This window comes from Protobothrops mucrosquamatus, unplaced genomic scaffold (assembly GCF_001527695.2).
Source record: "Protobothrops mucrosquamatus isolate PMUCROS unplaced genomic scaffold, P.Mucros_1.0 scaffold2817, whole genome shotgun sequence".
Taxonomy (NCBI): domain Eukaryota; kingdom Metazoa; phylum Chordata; class Lepidosauria; order Squamata; family Viperidae; genus Protobothrops; species Protobothrops mucrosquamatus.
In genome coordinates, this window is record NW_015388850.1 from 136,539 (window position 1) to 157,855 (window position 21,317).

The window sequence follows — 21,317 nt, forward strand, 5'->3', positions numbered from 1 at the left end:
GAGTGGGTGCGGGGCACATGGGGCAGATCCACCCCCCCACCCTAGCTTGATATTTAAGTGTGTGCCTCCCCCCAAAACTAGGGCTTATTTTTGGGGTAGTTCTTATTTTTAGGGAAACATTTTAGAGTGCTACAATAAGTCCTTGAATTACAACAGTTCATTTAGTGACCGAAGTTACAAGGGCACCAAAAAAAGCGACGTATGACCGTTTTTCACCCTTACAACCCCCTGGTCACATGATCAACATTCAGACGCTTGGTGACTGACTCGTACTTATGACAGTCGCAGTGTCTCGAGGACACCTGATCCCCTTTTGCAAACTACTGACAAAAGCAGAGTCAACGGGGGAAACCAGATTTATTTAACGTCCGTCTTACTAACTTAGCAACTGCGGTGATCCGCTTAACAACGGTGGCGAGAGAGGTCGTAAAATGGGGCGAAAGTCCCTTAACCAGTGTCTCGCTTAACAACAGAAATTTTGGGCTCCACTGTGGTCGTAAGTCAAGGAATACCTGTCATAAATTTATTTTTGGGTCTATTACTCTGACTACCTGCGACCTGGTCAAGAGGCATCTTAAGAGACCCTCAAGAATCAAGTTTCTGTGTTTGTCTGACACACACACACACAAACTCACACAAACCCACACACCAGGGTTCTCTCCAGGGAAGGGTTCTGCTCCCACTTTGTTTCCAGGTGCTTTTAATTAATTTAAAATCTATTTTAATTTCCTGCTTGTTGTAGCCGGGGAAGGCGGAGGGAGAGGGGGCGCTGCGTCCCCGCAGACACCCAAAATACTTAGCGTTAATTGGCTTTCGTAACGCGGCGCCTGGAATTTGGGTCCCGAGACACAAACCTGGGTTTGAAAGCTCCGTAATTTCCTTATTGATCGGCTGTCAGTTCTCCCCTGCCCTGGGGAGGCTGCCTGTTTTACTCCCGCTGAAGCCTGTCAGCTGGGTTTAATCCTCCTCCTTTGTCAGCTTCGGGTGGGATTAAAAAAAACAAAAAAGGCCAAACAAGACTCACCTTTGCGTTCAGCTGGCAGCTCCCATCCGCCCAGACAGGCTGGGGTTGGTGGGTCTGTGCCAGTCTGACCTGCGCCCGCGTCGTGTGCGTCTGGCGAGGCGGCCTTTTCGTTCGTGCGAAATATTTATTGTTGTTTGTCTCTGCTTTCTCTTCAAACTTTCCTTTCTGCGCCCCTTGAAATGTGGGGATGGTCAGGGCGGGCTGACTCACGGATGGAAAATGCCCAGGGTTTTTCTTCGCCCTCCTCCTCCTCCTCCTCCTCCTCCTCCTCCTCCTCCTCCTCTCTGCAAACCCCACTCACTTCTACTCTGATGAAGTTATCTAGTTGGGTCATGAAATGTCTGCAAGAAAACGACCAAGTTCAGAGAACACCAAGGACTTCACAGTCCTCCTCCTCCTTCTCTCTTCTCTTCCTCCTCTTCCTCCTCCTCCTCCTCCTCCTCCTCCTCCTCCTCTTCCATTTCCATTCTGCAATCCCCTCCTTTATAGCACTGATGATGTTACCTAGTTGGGTAATGAAACGTCTGCAAGAAAACGACCAAGTTTAGAGAGCACCAAAGACCCCACAGTCATCCTTCTCTCTTCTCTTCCTCCTCTTCCTCCTCCTCCTCCTCCTCCTCCTCCTCCTCCTCTTCCATTCTGCAATCCCTCCTTTATAGCACTGATGATGTTACCTAGTTGCATAATGAAACATCTGCAAGAAAACGACCAAGTTTAGAGAACACCAAAGACCCCACAGTCATCCTTCTCCCTTCTTCTCCTCCTCCTCCTCCTCCTCCTCCTCCTCCTCCTCCTCCTCGCTGTTGTTTGAATCCAAGTATCAGCTCAACTTTTCCTTTTAAGGCCCACTTTGGGGTGTCTTCCTCTTAGAGCTGATATCACCCCCAAATCTCAGCTTGCTTGTCATCCATCAGCCACCGCAGATGGTCTTGATCCGACTTCTCCATATCGCCCGGAGAAGACATTCACCGTTAGCATCCGATCCCAAATCCTGCACGTCCCATCCAAGGTTATTTTTTCCAACTTGCTGCGAAGTGGCTGCAAGCAGAGCAGAAAAAAACGCAAAGACCCGTCTCTTATTCCGCTATTTTTTGCTTGATCCGTCCTCCTGGTCCCCAAAAATGTGGTTTTCCTTTGGACCGAGTGCGGTTTCCACTCCTAATCGGGCGTGTCTTAATCCTCCCTTTCTCCCTTTTCCGTTGCTTCCCCAAATTCCGCCGGCCGTTTCTTCCAGAGCGATTCTTCTCCACGCCCCATTAAACTCCCACCATCTGTGGCTTCTGCTGCCCTCCGTTCCGGGGTTATAAACGCCTGTTTACGCTGCTGCGCTTCCGAGCTGCATTTGCCAAGACGTTGCTTCTTATTAATTAGCTTTTGATAAGCCGTTTATGTTTTTTAATTAAAGCGTGTGCTGGGGCAAAGAGAAAGAGGGCTGTATCTCTTAGGCAGTTTCATCTGCCACTCAGATCTTCCCAGGGCACCGGGGGGGGGGGGCAGAAACATCGCCATGCGGAGGAACCTGTTTCACCAGCTTATTTATTTATTGCCAGTTGGAAAAAAAGGGGCATTTCTCTACACCTTGGACACAAACAGGGCGCCCTGGGGTGGCAATTGTATTTGACTGAAGAATCACACGGGGGTCCTGGAACTAAAATAGACCCTCTTAGTGGTATAAACTCTTGTTCTGTTTGAGATGCCAAAAGAGATGCCAACAGTGCTAGGCTGCATTAACAGAGGGATAGAATCAAGATCACGTGAAGGGTTAATACCACTTTACAAGGCCTTGGTAAGGCCACACTTGGAATACGGCATCCAGTTTTGGTCACTGCGATGTAAAAAAGATGTTGAGACTCTAGAAAGAGTGCAGAGAAGAGCAACAAAGATGATTAGGGAACTGGAGGCTAAAGCATATAAGGAACGGCTGCTGGAATTGGGGATGTCTAGTTTAATGAAGAGAAGGACGAGGGGGGAGATGATAGCAGTCTTCCAGTATCTCAGGAGCTGCCCCGAAGAAGAGGGAGTCAAGCTATTCTCCAAAGCACCTGAAGGCAGGACAAGAAGCAACGGATGGAAACTAATCAAGGAGAGAAGCAACCTAGAACTAAGGAGAAACTTCCTGACAGTTAGAACAATTAACCAGTGGAACCACCTGCCTCCAGAAGTGGTGAATGCTCCAACACTGGAAGTTTTTAAGAAGAGACTGGACAGCCATTTGTCCAAAATGGTATAGGGTTTCCTGCCTGAGCAAGGGGTTGGACTAGATGACCTCCAAGGTACCTTCCAACTTTATTATTATTATTATTATTAGATCTGGGGAAATATAGATAGTCCTCCATTGGGACCAGAAAATTCCAAGTGATCATTAAGGGAGGCTCCCGATTTTACAACCTTTTTTGTGCAGTCATTAAGTGAGACATCACGCAGTCACCATCCGCAACCTCAAGTTTACCACCTTGACTTTACTGCTCAGAAACTGAAGATCACAAACTGCGATGGGACGTGCAACCGTCGTAAACGTGGAGCAGTTTTTAGCTCTCCAGATTGTGATCATGTCACTGCAGGGGTTGTAAGTGTGAGAACTGGTCCAAAGTCACTTTTTTCATTGCTGTTGCCCCTTTGGCCGTTAAACGGATGGCGATAAGTCAAGGACTATCTGTGTGCATCTTGCAAAATATGGGACTGAATAAAACGGAAGAGTCATTCGTGATTTTAGCCCTTCGGGGGAAAAGTCTACTTTGTGCTGCCTTTTACCCAACAAGATAGCACGTCGGTGTCCTTTGTGCGGCCGAATTGTCTGCGGCCGAGTTGTGTGTGCGTGCGCGTTTGGGCAGCAGAATGGCTGAGCTGATTATATCCAGGGGTGACGTCAAAACGGTTGTCTAGGAGTGATGTGACACGCGATAAGGCTGTGTTTGACAATAGCCGCGGATGTGTTTCAAGAAATGCCACCGAAATGCCATTAAGAACCCCCTGGGGAAGCGATTGTGGCACGGAAACCTGCAGCCCTGGCAGAGACAGGGCAAAGGATGGCGATATTTTATTTTGAACTCCAGCATCGGGAGACATCCCCCTCGCCTGTGTTTTGGTAAAGGTTTGCCTTGCATTTCTTCCGCGTGTTAAATCAATAAAGGCCCTGCAGAAAAGGAGGTTTTAGGAACGGCGGTGGAGAAAGCATCGGAGAAATTTAATTTAGTGGTCCAGGGGGTTTTGCTCCTCAGATCAATTAAGGACGGTGCTAGTTGTAAAGATTCACTGCTCTTAAGAAATGTCTCGAAGAGAATAAACAGGAGGAATTTTAAGCAGGGTGGGCTGGCGGGCCAGTAAAGTAAAAAAACAAAAAAGAAAAAAGTAGAATAGAATAGAATAGAATAGAATAGAATAGAATAGAATAGAATAAAGAGAGATTGGAATGGAACGGAATTGAATATAGAAGAGAAGAGAATAAACAGGAGGAATTTTAAGCAGGGTGGGCTGGTGGTCCAGTAAAGTAAAAAAACAAAAAAATAGAATAGAATAGAATAGAATAGAATAGAATAGAATAGAATAGAATGAAGAGAGATTGGAATTGAATTGAATATAGACTAGACTAAACTAGAATAAGAATAGAATAGAATAGAATAGAATAGAATAGAATAGAATAGAATAGAATAGAATAGAATAGAATAGAATAGAGATTGGAATGGAATAGAATAGAGATTGGAATGGAATAGAATAGAATAGAATAGAATAGAATAGAATAGAATAGAATAGAATAGAGATTGGAATGGAATGGAATGGAATTGAATAGAGAAGAGAAGAGAAGAGAAGAGAAGAGAAGAGAAGAGAAGAGAAGAGAAGAGAATAAACAGCAGGAATTTTAAACAGAGTGGGCTGGCGGTCCAGTAAAGTAAAAAAAACAAAAAAATCTGCAGTGCTGAGGATGTTTTGGTGCCAAAGTGAGAAAACAGAACCTCAAGACTGGAGGAAGCAAAAAAATAAAATGAAATGGAGATTGAGGCTTATTCTCTTCCAAGTTCTCACGTGGCCCAAACTCTGTGGCTTCACAGGTGGTTTTCTGGAACCAGGTGGGCAGGCTTCAGAGAAACCTTTGGGTTTTCCGTGAAAATTAGCCTGCGTTGAAAGTGAGTTTGAGGTCACAAAAATCATTGGACTTTGTAGACGTTGAAAGGGCGTCCTTCCAATTCTTCTGTTTTGGTGTTCCCAAAAAGCTTTTCTCCTCCCTCTTATCCACTTTTCTCTTCCTTGTGGCAGGAGGCCTGTGGGATGCCGAAGCTGAACCCACCTGCCTCACAGTGGGGCTGGCCCCAGTGCGGACGCTGCTCACCTTGGATGACGCTGTGTGGGCCAGCTGTGGCAATCAAGTCACTGTCTTTGATGCCATCAGCCTGAAGGCTCAGGTAGGTGTATCTCCAGGTGTGTCTTGATTTAGTTCGGGAACCGCCGTTCCACTGATTAATTGTTCTCGCCGTTAGGAGGAATTTCCCGATGGTGAGAATAATCAGCCAGTGGAACGACTTGCCTCCAGAGGTTGGGGTGGGTGCTTCATCACTGGAGGTTTTTAAGAAGAGACTGGAGAGCCACTTGTCAGGAATGGTGTAGGGTCCCCTGCCTGAGCAGGGGGTTGGACTAGAAGACCTCCAAGGTCCCTTCCACCTCGGTTATTCTATGTTCTAAAATTTCTCCTTTCTGGTGCTGTGACTCCCGTGGGCCGGCCACTGTGTGGCACTGTTCCTGCGTGGACTCAAGCGCCCACCCAGAATGGCAGAGATACCCCCTTCTCTTTCTCTCTCCCCTTCTCCTTTCCCCCTACTTATTTGGGCAGTGCTGGATGCCAGGACCTAACAGCCTCATTTGCACCCTACCCATGGCGTATCTGCCACCCTACAAGAGTATCCATTCTCCATTCTCAACTAGTGGAACAGCTTACCCCCAGAAATTGTGGGTGCTCCATCACTGGAAATTTTTAAGAAGAGACTGGACAATCGCCTGTCTGAGATGGTGTAGGTTCTCCTGCTTGAGCAGGGGGCTGGACTAGAAGACCTCCAAGGTCCCTTTCTATTCTATTCTATTCCGTTTCCATTCCGATTCTATTCTACTCTACTCTACTCTATTCTATATTCAATTCCATTCCATTCCAATCTGTCTTCATTCTATTCTATTCTATTCTATTCTATTCTATTCTATTCTATTCTATTCTATTCTATTCTATTCTACATTCAATTCCATTCCATTTTGTTCTATTCTACTCTACTCTACTCTACTCTACTCTACTCTACTCTACTCTACTCTGCATTCTATTCTATTCTATTCTATTCCATTCCATTCCATTTCATTCTATTCTATTCTATTCTATTCTATTAATTCCATATTCTATTCTATTCTACATTCAATTCCATTCCATTCTATTATACTCTACTCTACTCTACTCTGCATTCTATTCTATTCTATTCTATTCTATTCTATTCTATTCTATTCTATTCTATTCTATTCATTCCATATTCTATTCTATTCTACTCTACTCTACTCTACTCTACTCTGCATTCTATTCTATTCTATTCTATTCTATTCTATTCTATTCTATTCTATTCTATTCTATTCTATTCTATTCTATTCTATTCTAATCTTCTATTCTATTCTATTCTATTCTTCATGAGACAAACTCATGCACGGTCTGGGGTGTTCTCCCCGTGCCAGTCGAGACTTCAGATTGAACCAAAACTGCTCACAGAGGGTTGACCAGCGATCCTAGTTCCTCTGTAGAAGCAGCGGCCGAATTAACACACATGGATAACACGTAGACACACACATGTGTAAACGGAGCAAAGGGAGAAATATCCTGGTTTTCTTTTCATTTGAAGCAGCGGCCTTTCCTGCCTCAGTTTCCTTTCTTTCTCCGCTGCCGCCTCTTTCTCTTCCCTGACAAGATGAGGCCGTCTCTTTCCTCCACTTGGCACTCGGTTGTCAGGTGGCATCGAATGCCTTGTCAACACTAATGCAACGTTTTACGTCTCCCCAGGTGCCCAGCAGGATTGATAGGAGCTCTGTTTTTATAGAGACATTTTGAGGTACATAAATGCCGCGGTGGGAAGGATTGTGTCAGCATTTTCAGGGTAATATTCCGAGTTTATAACGGAGGCATTAAAAAGAGAACTGCTGCAAAGTTGGGTACTGTCTAAAAAGGACGTGGGATGTGAGAAAGTGGCTTTTGCAGGCAGAGAAGGACAGAAAATTAGAGCCATGGGGCCAGGCAGCGAAAAAGGGATTAATTGGAGTGAGAAGAACAGGGGTCTTCAAACTCGGCCCTTTTATGACTTGTGGACTTCAACTCCCAGAATTCCTCAGCCAGCGTGAGGGGACTATGACCCTTTTATGACTTGTGGACTTCAACACCCAGAATTCCTCAGAATTCCTTCAACATTGCCCGTAGCTTTACCTGGAGCCTAGTAGGGGGAATAAACTCAGAGCGACCCAACCATTTTGGGGTTACAGAAGGATCAAGGCCGAAAACTCAGCACATGTTTCCTAGTTGCTGGTATTATTAACAAAAAACTAATAATATAATAATAATAATAATAATAGTACTAGTAATAGTAATAGTAGTAGTAATAATAGTAATAATAGTAATAATAGTAATAATAATAATAATAAAGTTGGAAGGTACCTTGGAGGTCATCTAGTCCAACCCCCTGCTCAGGCAGGAAACCCTATACCACTTCAGACAAATGGCTGTCCAGTCTCTTCTTAAAATCTTCCAGTGTTGGAGCATTCACAATTTCTGGAGGCAGGTTGTTCCACTGGTTAATGGTTCTAACTGTCAGGAAGTTTCTCCTTAGTTCCAGGTTGCTTCTCTCCTTGATTAGTTTCCACCCGTTGCTTCTTGTCCTGCCTTCAGGCGCTTTGGAGAATAGCTTGACTCCCTCTTCTTTGGGGCAGCCCCTGAGATACTGGAAGACTGCTATCATGTCCCCCCTGGTCCTTCTCTTCATTAAACTAGACAGACCCATTTTACTTCATGGCCCACTGACGCCCAATTCTCTCTTTTCTTCGTCCACAGCAAATATTCGAGGCCCACCCGGGAGAGGAGAGCAGCGTGACGCACATGATCAAGGCCGGCAGTGGGGTCTGGATGGCCTTCTCCTTGGGGTCTTCCATACGGCTCTTCCACACAGAGACCCTGGAGCTTCTGCAGGACATCAACGTGGCCACCCGAACCACGGCGGTCCTGCCAGGTAGGGTAAAATACGTGGCATCCTAACGGCAGGAAAAAGCAAATTTCAGACAGTCCTTGGGTTACGACCGTAATTGAGCCCTGCAGTTACTGTCGTAAAGTGGGTCATCCCAGGACTGGACCCAATTTTATGAACTATTTGCAAACACCCTGGTCATTAAGCCGGTTCCTAGGCAAAAACCTTTGTAGATCTCAAAACAAATTCAGGTAAGTCCTTGGGTTATGACCTTAATTGAGCCCTGCAATTACGGTCGTAAAGCGGGTCATCCCAGGACTGGATCCAATTTTATAAACTATTTGCAGCAGTGAAGCAAATACCCTGGTCATTAAGCCGGTTCCTAGGCAAAAATTTTGTAAGTCAAAATGTAGTTACCGGGGAAGGATGTTGGATTCAAGACTTAGGAACCAGATCATTAGTAGGTGGGTTTTTTTGGGTGGGTGGGGGTCTGTAATAACTTCAAACGGTCACTAAACAATTGGTCACAAGTCAGGGACTACCTGTACAGGGTTAGGTGACTCTGGAATTCCCTTCTGCTGCTTAGAATGCGCTGAGATATAAGATTGTGGCCGTAAGGTAGAATATTTATCTACAAAATAAACTGGGTTCTCCACCTCATACGGATATTTGAATTGGTTTCCCTGCACATAGCAGAGGGTCAGACTAAATGACCTCTGGGAGACTTCTCACCTCCCCCATTTGTGGAAATTGTTCTAGACGGCTGAATTTACACACCTGAAAAAGGCCCAGGCCTTCTCAATTGGTATTTTTACCCATGACAGATGATAAGGTACTATCTTACCTGTATAGGTATCACTCAAAATGCCTTGCCCCCTCCCCCAAATTCCTCAGTTTCATTCCTACATTCGTCTAGCCACTGTCTGGATGCGAGGATACTCACCAAAGCTTCTGCCTGTTCATAAAATTTATTAGTTGGGAAAAAAACCCGCTAATGCACGCTTTCTGATTTTTAATTTTTTCCAAGTCTATTTTCCGGAGCTTACGTGACGGTTCACACAACTTCTCTTTTAATAAGAACTTGAAATGAGCACCCAGCAAATATATCAGGTGCCCCCCCCCACTGTGTGGCAAATACCGGGCCGGGCACACTCACAGGCTGGCACAAATTTTTCGATTCGGTTTCGGGAAGGGGGAAAAAAAATGGCCGATTAAAACCACTGTAAATTCTCCATTAATCTTTTTCCTTTCCGCCTCCCTCCCTCCCAGCCTTTCCCCTTCTCTCTTTCCCACTCCTTAGCAAGAAGTAATTGTATAATTAGTGCTAAATGCGTTACTTGTATAAAGTGTTTCGTGGGTTTTTTTTCCCTCCTTAAAAAAAATAAAAAGTCGCACAAGAGCCGTCTTTTAAAAATTTATCGCAGCCCACTCTGCTTCCACAGTGTAAGTATTTTTTGTATTAATGTATTTTTGAACTAAAACTCTCTCATCCTTTTTAACCAGACAGGCCATTAATAAAGGCTTCTGCATAACAAAATAGCCTTTTTAAATTTGTATATTGGCTGATAGGTGCCTGGTCTGACATTGGAGCTTTAAGTCTGCAGATAAAATATTTATTTCTCTCGAGGACGCCTGTCTTCTGCTTTGATTTTGGGTGGGTGAAAAAGGGGGTGGTGGGGGAGCCTCATAAATGCTGCTGCTGAATTCAGAGGTGTTTATTCCCAAAGATTCAACGTTGGATAAATGGATGGTCCCTACCTTTTATCCTCAGAACAGCCCTTGGAGGTAGGCCAATGGAGCAGCCTAACTTAGCAACGCAACGTTTTGTCTGCCTAAAGCAGAAATATATATATAAAGCTCAGGATGTTACAACACAGCCAACCACCCAGGATGTTGCAACACAGAACTCGGGATATCACTACCCTAGATCTCAGGAGGTCATCACACAGCCCATTACCCAGGTTGTTACAACACAAAAGACTAATGGGCACACAGCCAGCACCTCAGCTACTCAGGATGTTACAAAAGAGCCAAACAATCCACAAACAATAACTCCAACATAGCCAACCAACCCACCTACAGCAACTAAGCCAGCACTCCACACACACACACCAATATTTATAGAGAGACGGCAGCTCCGATCACACTTTGCTCGCACAAGCACGAAGCTGAAGACCCCAGCCTGAAGATGACTAGTGGGACCTCGTCGAAACGTCGCCGAGATACTCTCAATCTTACACGGGAAAAGACCCAAATACGCCAAGACCTATTTCAGCCTTGGGATAAGACCAAAAATAAATCCTGCAGAAGGAATGTGCAGAATTTTATTTTTTTAAAAAAAGCAAAATCGGTAGTCCTCGTTTAGCAGCTGCCTTGTTTAGTGACCGTTTGCAGTTATGACAGTGATGAAAAAAAAGCAACGGGATGACCTGTCCTCTCGTTTATAAGCTTTGCAGGGCTGCAAAATAAAGGAAAGAGGAAGGAAGATCAGCAGCACAGCGGCGGTTTCACTTTACAACCGAATTGCTGGCCCCAATTGTGTCACTAAGAGAGGACTGCCTGGATTCCCAAATCCATCTTGTTGTTAGTCCAAGTTCACCACCTGAATATTTTGTTGTTAGAGATCCTGGCTTTGATTCGGGAGCCCAAGGTTGAGAGAGATGAACGGGCCCAACATCCTCCGTGGAGGCGGGATTTGAATCCAGACCCCCCCCATTCTTAACCCAGCGCCTTCCCCTACTGGCTCAAAATAACAGAATTAAATCTTCCTTAGCTCCCATTGAGGATCTCCCTGTTCTTACGTCACTTTATTGCCAATTTTGCTTCCTTCCCCTCCTCCAAATTCTCCTGTTTCTTTTTTTCCCCCTCCATCGTTAATTTGCAATTAAAATGCACCCTGGCATCATCAGACTCAAAAGGCCGAGAGGAACATAGGAAAAAACCCCAGGATCTTCCCCCCCCCCAAGATGGGGCCTCTTGGATTAAAGGGGGTTGGAAAGGAGTCCACAGGGAACTCTGTGCATGCTCAGGGACTTCAACCTGCCAGGTGATGAGGACGGTCCAGCTTTTTTTTTGCTGGTGCTTTTTTTTCCAAAGAGGCTTCCCAGGAATTTATTTATTTTTTATTAGCTTTTTCATTATAACATTTCTAAGCCTCCGCTAGAGTTGGGCCTATAAATAAACAAGGAAAGGTCACAACGCATTCGCACCGATGTCTTTGGGGCTCTGCGGAGGAAGTTGACTGATCTGAAATATCATTTTCCTGTAATTTGGCTCCGTCCTCTTTCTCAGCTTTATCAAACAGCATCCAAACCCAGTTGGTCATCATTTCTAATTAGACGGATTTGGGGAAAAAAATGCCTATAAAAGTTTTAATCCAATAAAACACCAAGCTTTCGTTGGCCACTGCCAACATCGTCAGGGTACATTCAAGTCGATGGGAAAGTTCTTTTATAGGTGAGACACTGTCTGCACCCGGCTCCTAGATCGCGTCACGGGTCCTGACTGGCCAATCTGCACTTTGGTCGTGGTTTGTGTGTCATTGCCTGCACTCTCTCTACTTTTCTTACATGTGTGTGCATTATTGCCCCATTATTGTGTGTCAGTGCAGGCAATGACACACAAACCACGACCAAAGTGCAGATTGGCCAGTCAGGACCCGTGACGCGATCTAGGAGCCGGGTGCAGACAGCGTCTCATCTATAAAAGAACTTTCCCATCGACTTGAATGTACCCTGATGATGTTGGCAGTGGCCAACGAAAGCTTGGTGTTTTATTGGATTTAAGGATCGGATTATAGGTCTGCCCGCCCGCCGCCCGCCCTTGATTGGATGCATCAACCCTAATTCAGTTATATTGGTCTAGTGTCATACGACAAACATGCCCAGCCGGTGGGGCAGGTGAGGAGAGACCGAGGATGAGAACCCGCTGCTGCCAGGGCTTGGAGTCCATTCCCATCATCCTAAGCCAGGGGGTCTTCAAATGTGGCCCTTTGATGACTGGTGGACTTCAACTCCCAGAATTACTCAGTTGGCCATTTTGATGAAACTGCAGGCTTGGATCCAGACCAGGGCTCTTCAAACTTGGCCCTTTGATGACTGGTGGACTTCAACTCCCAGAATTCCTCAGTCGGCCATTTTGATGAAACTGGCCCTTTGATGACTGGTGGACTTCAACTCCCAGAATTCCTCAGCCAGTGTGCCTGGCTGAGGAACTCTGGGTTGAAGTCCACAAGTCCTAAAAGGGCCACGTTTGAAGACCCCCGGCTTAGGATGATGGTCTTGGATAGTGGAGAACCACCAGATGAAGCAGAAGCTTCCCTCTTCGCTTAACGGCGGTGTCTTCTTTCCTTTTCCAGGGCAGAAGAACGTCCGGGTCACCAGCCTCCTCATCTGCCAGGGCCTGCTCTGGATTGGCACCGACCAAGGCATTCTGGTCCTGTTGCCCGTGCCCAGGCTGGAGGGGATCCCCAAAATCACAGGTAAGGCAGAAGAGGCCACCTTGAGACAGGGACGGAGACCGAGGGACACTGAAGCATCTTATAATAACCCTGTTTTGTTTTTCCTGGCTTGGTATGCAAGACCCATCTGAGTTCCTTCCTGTTCTTCTTTGTGGCGGGAGATTCTTGCAGGTTTGATCTCACGGAAGAATCGATTTGGATCGTCCTGGATTCTGATGGTGGAATGTCTCCTTTGATTTGCAATTGTTTCTCTCCCCATCTTTCTTCCTTCCTTCCTTCCTTCCTTCCTTCCTTCCTTCCTTCCTTCCTTCCTTTCTTCCTTCCTTCCTTCCTTTCTTTCTTTCTTTCTTTCTTTCTTCCTTCCTTCCTTCTTTCCTTCCTCCTTCCTTCCTTCCTTCCATCCATCCATCCATCACATATCCCTTCCATCCATCCATCCCATCTCCCTCCCTCCCTTCTATCCATCCATCCATCCATCCATCCATCCATCCATCCATCCATCCATCACATCTCCCTTCCTTCCATCCNCTCTCTCTCTCTCTCTCTCTCTCTCTCTCTCTCTCTCTCTCTCTCTCTCTCTCTCTCTCTCTTTATCTCTTTCTCTATATCTCTCCTTCTTTCTCTTCCTGCTCTTCTGCATGGTTCTTTCTCTGCCTTTTGGAGAAATGGTTTTGCTCCCCAAACCACTCCGGCTTCTGCTTGCACCTCTCTGGATCCACGCCCGCTTCGGAGTGTGGCGATCTCCAGTAACCTTCCGTTTAATCAAAAGCCTTCTCTTCATTGCTCAGGAAAGGGGATGGTCTCGCTCAACGGCCACTGCGGCCCAGTGGACTTCCTGGCAGTGGCCTTCAGCACGCTGGCCCCCGAGGTCTTGAAGAGCGACAAAGAGGACGAAGCGACCCCGGACGGAGCACCCTTGGGGGATGAGGCACACCCCAGCCCGGGCGCTCGCTCCTCCGACGTGTCCACCCCGGACAGCTCCTCCACCAAGGAAATCCGCAAAAAGGGCATCCTTCTGCAGTACCGGCTCCGATCCACCACTCACCTGCCCGGGCAGTTGCTCTCTGTGAGGGACACCCCTTCGCCGGCCGGCGGGAATTCTCTGGAACACACCGAGGAAGACGGCTCCATCTACGAAATGGCGGATGATCCGGACGTTTGGGTGCGGAGCCGGCCGTGCGCGAAGGAATCTCACCGGAAAGAGATCTCCTCCTTGGCCGTGATTTCGGGAGGAAGAGGCTACCGCAACTTCAACGCCAACGGCCGGGCTCTGCCCAGCAGCGAAAGCGACAGTACGTTACTCCTCTGGCAGATCCCCTTGATTTTATAGCGCCGTCGGTTTTCGTTTTTCCCGTCCTCCGGTTTCGGCGTTTGCGTGGTGGACGACAGGGGACGTGTGTGGCTGTCTGGGTACCCCTTGGTTGGACGGTCCTGCTGGGCCCACCAGGTTTTTACCAGTTTCGTGGTCTTCAAATTCCTCCCTCGCCCAGCTCTGTTTGCGACCTCTTGGCTCCAGCTAAGACTTCTGGTTTTCTTTCCTGGACTTTTTCAGGTTTTATAGGAAAATTGCACACTCCCTTCAGGCTTTGGAGGGGGGGCAGTTAAATTGCCCCCCTTCCCCCCCTGGATTTTTTTTCTTCCCAGAAAGAGACATGTGCGTTGGGTGTACCCCTGTGTGAATATCCTACATATAGATATATATAGAGACACACACACACACACACACTTAATATAAAAGTGCTGTACATTATTAAATTGTATAAATAAAATCTGTATATATTGGGGCAGAAATAAAGGTGGTAGATAACCCCTTCCAGTCTAGCTCAACGACAGCTCTGGTCTTGGTTCTTCCCAAGGGGCTCGGCTCAAAGTTGCCCGTCTTATTAAATGCCAGGGAAATTCTCAAGCCAATGGAAAAATAATGCAGTCTTTGCCCCTTAGCGGGCACCCTGCTGCCAGTCTCTCCAGCCTGGGAGACGCAGAGATCACCACCGCTGAGTTTGCTCAGCTCTCCGAGGGCTGACAACGTCTCTGCTCTCCTTTTATTATTTCCTTCTGCAAAATTTCCCAAGGCAGACTCTTCCCAGGAAAAGAAGAAGTTGAGAAGCAGACCCATAAATATTGGGGGTCTCTACGTGTGAGATACGCAGACAGGATGGCAGCCATCGTTCAGCAGATGAGTAGGTGACGGGGACCAATATCGGTAAATTCAGATTTTTAAGTCCTGATCCCAAGCAGGGATGGAGCCAGGATGGTCTCCCGTGGAACGGCGTTGCAATGGAGAACGTCCATCCCAGGAGGGTGAGTTGGGCCCCCCTGAGCTTGCAGGAAGCCCCCCCCCAAATTGTCACCGATCTGGAGAACTTTTGAAAGGGAAGAGCAGAAGAGTTGATGCGTTACTCCAGCCAAACTGGAGTCCATCTAAGGAGTGCCAGCATAGTCTCTCTGCGCCTTCAAGCTTCTGGTGCTATTCCCCGGCTCCGTTCAGTCCGGATCCGACGCTCCGATAGACTCCCAATTTCATTCCATTTTCGCCTTTCAATTATATTCTTAGCAACTCAACCTTGAAATAGGGTCATCTCCGCTGCCGCTGCCTTCGGAGAAGGACTATTACCAGATGTACATGATTTCCACAGCTTACTTTCTTTCCTAATTAGACATTAAATGCATGTAGCATTCCTTTTTTCCCCTTTCTTAAAAAAAAAAAAAAAGTTCTGCTCCAGATTAAGCTGTCTCTCCACTCCCCCCCCCCAACAACCCATTTCGTGCCTTGTTGCTTCGGCTTGACGGCAGCAAGGGAGGAGAGAAAGAGGGAGGGGACGCGGAGGGGGCTGCGTCTCTCCCCCCCCCCCCGTCTCTCAAACCTGAGCGTTTATACATCAGTCACAGGCCATTATCAAATCTTCCAGGAGACAATAACAGTTTGCATACAATACGTGGAGATTCATTAAAGTGTCAATACAATTACACAAGCAGACATCATGTCTTTCAGCTCCCTTTGCCTCGCTGCCTTTACAAAGTCGGGGGGGGGGGGTCCAGCTGTGTGTGAAAAATAAGATATTTTTTTCTGGCTGGTTCTCCTGCTTTCAGCGTCCTTTAAAGCGAGTCTCTTTGGCTTTTCTTTGCCAAAAATCTTTAGTAAATATCTTTCTAGATCTTTGCCGATCAACTGCCTCTGCTTCTGGAGGTTCCATTTAACCCTCGAGGATCAATAACTTTGCAGCCCCAACCAACGAGGAGAAATTAAAACGACGTAGGGTAGAGAGGCAGCAGTTCCATCCTCTTCAGGGAGCAGCTACCACAATGTGTACATGCCCTGCAGCTTTTCGGTTGTGTGTTTTGCCAATGGTCACTCTGAAATATTTAAAAAGTGACTGTTGAGATACTCAGTTCGTTGCCCCCCGAGCTTGGTTCTCCTGGGCTTCAGGAAGCAATGGCTGGTTGGCTAAGAATTTAGCCCGTACCACTCTCCAAGGGGCTAGTCCTCAAGCTTCTGATGAAACAACTCGTTTTAGACAAAGCCCACAGGGTGTGGCCTTAGGTTGTCTTTGATCTTGTTGCCTTGTTTGTGTTGTTGTAGAGGTCTGTCCTCGTTCCGGGCTTAGCAGCTCTGCTCTGCTTGGATGGGTGACCACCAGGCGATGCTAAGTCCAAAAAAACCCTACATCCTGGGAATAGGATGTGCGGTTGATGAGACGCAATTACAAGAAGCTGAGTTGAAAAAGGCTAGTCTCTTAGGCTGGCTTCCCACCCATGTCCAAACCCTTGCGTTAAACCTGGGTATCTATAAAGCCCCAGAGATGGATGTATTTCAAAATATGACGGCGATGAAACGTTGGAAAGCAGCGAACTCTGTATATTTCGCAGCCCTCTGGGAAGCGTTTCTTAAAACCTGCAAAACTCTCCTGGGGCTGGGTCTTCAGGAAACTGTTTTGGCTTGTCCAACAGGGCTCAGAAATTCTCCTTTTTGGGCTGTTTGTGCTTTCCCACTGACCTGGCATTCGGCGGGGGTCTTGTTCTTCGGAAGTTGCCTTCTGCAGCCGTTTCCTTCTAGCGAGAAAGGAGAATGGTTCAGCTCTGATTTTTAAAATCCTCAGGCTACTTTTGCAGGTCAAGCAGGCAGAGGAATGGAAGCAGCGCCGTTCCTCACCGGCCATGGAAAACCTGGGCTGCGTTTCTTTATAAGCAGCCATAATAAGCTTGTCTTTTGCTGGGGGGGGGGACGGACCCAAAACGCTCCATAGAAGGGAAAACAAACACGGATCAATGGCCTCTGTGCCCATTTTCGCTTCCCCTCCTATCTCCGAAGTCAGCAAAGTAGACTCAGAGCTTGAATAAGCCACATTTAATGTCCATTTTTTGTTAAATGTTTTTTAAAAATGATGTGAGTTCAACCTGCTAGCGAATTCACCAAAAAGCAGCAGTCTATGAAGGCTATCTGCAACTGATGCCCTTTTTTTTCCCCTGGCAAAAGAGATGATGATGAAAAAGGTAAGCCTTAAGAACTATTTACTTAATTTCTACTTTATTAAAGATCTTTCTAGGCTGATCTAGTTCAGACAGCTCCCAACAAGAAAACAGAGGGTTAAAAACAGCTCAAACCGTTGACATTATCTGGCAATGGACCGGCTATTACCCCATCAGCAGACAACCACAGAAGCTAGATTGTCACAATCTCATTAATCAGGGTTAATACTGAGAAAAAGGGATTAGTAAGTGAATCTTGGGAAGGAGATAAGTCTACCTTGGCCTTCATTTATTAGCCAGGGAGCAATTTGGACCTTAAGGAAGAGATGGATGCCTTGTGTCAAAGATATCCATCTTGGTCCTTTCCTTTTTAAAACTTCATTTTCTGCTCCGATCTCTGGGAATGCAGGGGTCAACGCGGTTCTCTCAACTATGTAGCTACCTTGGACAGTGATATGACAATGGTTTGATTTTTGAAGGATATATATAAAAAAATCCCCCCCCCCCTCTAAATGTCTCTTTTTGCCCAAAGCTGGCTGGGTTTTTGTTCTTTTTTTCCAAGTGGAAATAAATTCCTGCCTAGGTTGGATTTCCCCCATCGCTCTCAAGTGCCTAACAATCTTGATTATCTCAGGATCAAATCAACATCTTTCCAGCGGGAGACCTTGGCTAATGAAGATGTTGGCTTGTCACCTTTTACGCTTTCTGTCTAATAAGGTGGGCACTGCCAAAACCTTGTGGCAGATCGTTAGCTGTCAAAACCTCCACCGTCCATCCATCCTGGCTTCTCCCGCTGACCAGCGGCTTTGGGGTTGACCCTTCGCCCTGTGGATGGCGNAAATCAACATCTTTCCAGCGGGAGACCTTGGCTAATGAAGATGTTGGCTTGTCACCTTTTACGCTTTCTGTCTAATAAGGTGGGCACTGCCAAAACCTTGTGGCAGATCGTTAGCTGTCAAAACCTCCACCGTCCATCCATCCTGGCTTCTCCCGCTGACCAGCGGCTTTGGGGTTGACCCTTCGCCCTGTGGATGGCGGGTTCAGCAAGGGTGTGTGGAAAGAGGGAGCCCCCAGTGCCCAGCTGATGTCCTTGGCTCAGGAAATTAATCATTCACGCCATCCGTCACCAGCAATGCAACGATTTTTATGTCTGCAGGATTGTTCGGCTCCGAAAACAGAGGCCTGGGCTGTCTGAAAGAGCTGTCGAGGGGATGATGGATTAAAGGGAGCCAGCCCCTTCTCAACAAGCCAGGATGTAGAAGGGAGAAATGAAGGGCAATGCAAACATCTGGCCCGCGGTTTCCTCAAGGAACCCTTGCCTTGAGTGGCTGGATGTTCTTTTAGGGAACACAGCTGGGTTTCCATCACGGGGGAAAAGGGGCTAGGTCTGTGTGTGTGTTTGTTTGTTAAATTATTTGTTTATTAAATGACTATGCTGCTCATCTCCCTTATAGAGCAACTCTGCGCAGCTTACAGATTATAAAAAGACAAATAGAAAAATAATTATAGCAGGCTGCATTAGCGGAGGGATAGAATCAAGATGACGTGAAGGGTTAATACCACTTTATAAGGCCTTGGTAAGGCCACAGTTGGAATACGGCATCCAGTTTTGGTCACCACGATGCAAAAAAGATGTTGAGACTCTAGAAAGAGTACAGAGAAGAGCAACAAAGATGATTAGGGGACTGGAGACTAAAGCATATGAGGAACGGTTGCTGGAATTGGGTATGTCTAGTTTAATGAAGAGAAGGACGAGGAGTGACAGAATAGCAAGTGTTCCAGTATCTCGGGCTGCCCCAAAGAAGAGGGAGTCAAGCTATTCTCCAAGGTGCCTGAAGGCAGGACGAGAAGCAATGGGTGGAAACTCATCAAGGAGAGAAGCAACCTAGAACTAAGGAGAAACTTCCTGACAGAACAAATTAACCAGTGGAACAACCTGCCTCCAGAAGCGGTGAATGTTCCAACACTGGAAGTTTTTAAGAAGAGACTGGACAGCCATTTGTCTGAAATGGTATTGGGTTTCCTGCCTGAGCAGGGGGTTGGACTAGATGACCTCCAAGGTCCCTTCTAATTGTTCTAACTGTCAGGAAGTTTCTCCTTAGTTCCAGGTTGCTTCTTTCCTTGGTTAGTTTCCATCCGTCGCTTCTTCTCCTGCCTTCAGGGGCTTTGGAGAAGAGCTTGACTTCCTCTTCTTTGGGGCAGCCCCTGAGATACTGGAAGACTACAGTCATGTCACCCCTTGTCCTTCTCTTTGTTAAACTAGATTTTGTTAAACTTAACAAACATGGTTATCGCTTACTCCCCCCCCCCAAAAAAAGACATAAAATTGAGCTGGCCACGTGACGTACGACCATCATGACATAGGATGGAATTTCCCAGCTCCAGATAGCCGTAAGGCGAGGACTGTGTCACAAAAAGAATGGCAAGTGGGAAAATGCAGAGGGATGAACTGGTGACACTCCCCTCGCCGCAACAGGGTCTCCTGCACCCTTGGCCGGTTGCCCTTCGTCCACCCAGCCCAGAGGCAAATTAGTCCAGGGGACACAGGCGAGGGAATTGAGCCAAAAAGTGGCAGATTCGGTCAAAGGATGCGCTCTCTTCTCAAATTGAGGTCAGAGACCCCGGTGGAGGTTTCAGAGTTGCGTTGTAGAGCAGGCCGGCTGGGGGCCACGCACCCGAGACCCCGGGGACTCGGGCAGAGCTTCATAGAAAGCTTTGGTTGGGGAAAGGCTAATAAGAGGAGATAAATCGGTGTCAAATCAGGGTGCCTGCCCTCCCTCATCTCGGCTAAGTGGCCCGTTCTTTGTGGCCCACGTTTGATTCGCTCTCTTCCTGTTGCAGAGAAAATCAAATGTTAAATTCTCCATGTTCGGCTTTACATGGGGAGGGTGGGTGGGTGGGAGGAAGGACAGACAGTGAGTCTTTTCTCGGAAATGAGTATGTTGCAAACTCAGTTTCCCCTCTGTTCTAACGGGTCGTACAGGCAGTCCTCCGGTTACGGCTACAAATTGGGGACCAGAATCTCCATTGCTTATGGTGGATAAGTAGACCGTGCCCGATTCGGCTTGGCATCCGCCAGAAATTCTTCCTCTTCGTAAGGAGTCTGTGTGTCTGTGCCCGTGTGTGTGTGTGTGTGTGTGTGTTACAAGCTGTGTGCATTCACACCTTGCTTGCGGTGACCCTGTGCTCTGCTCTGTTTGCAAAGGGATCCCGAGTTTTCGCCAGGAGTATTAAGAAGGAGGCAGAGGATTCAGGAGAGAGAAAAAGAGAGAAAGAGACAGAGAGAGAGAGAGACGGACGGACGCAGCAGGGAGGCAGGGTGAGGCAGCTCACTTATAATCCTATTCAAACTACGATTGCTAAGTCTGTAAACCCCAAATGTCAGCTGGCGTCGGTGCAATTTAGGCCAACGTCGGCCTGCTTTTCAACTGCCCCCGATCATCTAGGAGCAGTCCTCGTTTAGCGGCAGACTTTCACAGTGGCTATTCAGAGTTGTGACTGCGTTGCAAAAGTTGACGGCCCATCCTTGCATCTCAAGAGATGGGAAGCCGAAGGAAGATCTTAAGCAACCTCGCGCTTTCGCTTAACAACCGAGTGGCGAGTCCGAATTCTGGTTGCTAAACGAGGACCACCTGTAAGGCGGTTTCTAGAATATTTCCTTGCCCCTCCCCCCTGTCCTTGGCAGCTGCACCCAGGAAGGAATTTACAGGATTTAAACTCTGTGTAAGGTGGGGGGGAGGTCTATGTTTATAAAAGAGATTAAATGCCTGGGAATTATCTGTTGTCGGTCTTCCCGCTGTGTGGGAAAACAATGCAGGACGGAAGGATAGGGACCTTCTTGATCCAAACTAACTCATTTGGGTTTTTGTGTTGCGCACACACACCCCCGAATTGTCCCCAGGAAATAAATCGTATGGGGTCCAAATCCTGAAAACTGGTCCTCGATCCTCCTCCTCCTCCTCCTCCCTCTCCTTCAGAAAACCCCACTCCCTTCTAGCATTGATGATGGTACCTAGATGGGTCATGAAATGTCTGCAAGAAAACAGCCATGTTCAGAGAGACCTAGGACCCCAAGATCATCGTAGTCCTCCTCCTCCTCTTCTTCCCTCCTTCCCTCCCTCCCTCCCCTCTTCTCCCTCCTCTTCCACCTCCTCCCTCCCTTCTCTCTCCTCTCTCCCTCCTC

At 47.1% G+C, this 21,317-nt stretch overlaps 1 protein-coding gene across 3 annotated transcripts in view; it reads left to right on the plus strand.

Moving 5' to 3' along the window:
- Positions 1 to 14,494, plus strand: part of ARHGEF10L (Rho guanine nucleotide exchange factor 10 like) — a 52,426-nt gene extending 37,932 nt beyond the window's left edge. For all 3 annotated transcript variants that reach the window (XM_015825812.1, XM_015825811.1, XM_015825813.1), the window contains 4 exons: positions 5,276 to 5,421; positions 8,079 to 8,253; positions 12,566 to 12,688; positions 13,456 to 14,494. In XM_015825812.1, the coding sequence (XP_015681298.1) occupies positions 5,276 to 5,421; positions 8,079 to 8,253; positions 12,566 to 12,688; positions 13,456 to 13,997 (986 nt within the window). In that variant the 3' untranslated portion in view covers positions 13,998 to 14,494. The remainder of the gene's footprint in view (positions 1 to 5,275; positions 5,422 to 8,078; positions 8,254 to 12,565; positions 12,689 to 13,455) is intronic.
- Positions 14,495 to 21,317: the final 6,823 nt, after the last annotated feature.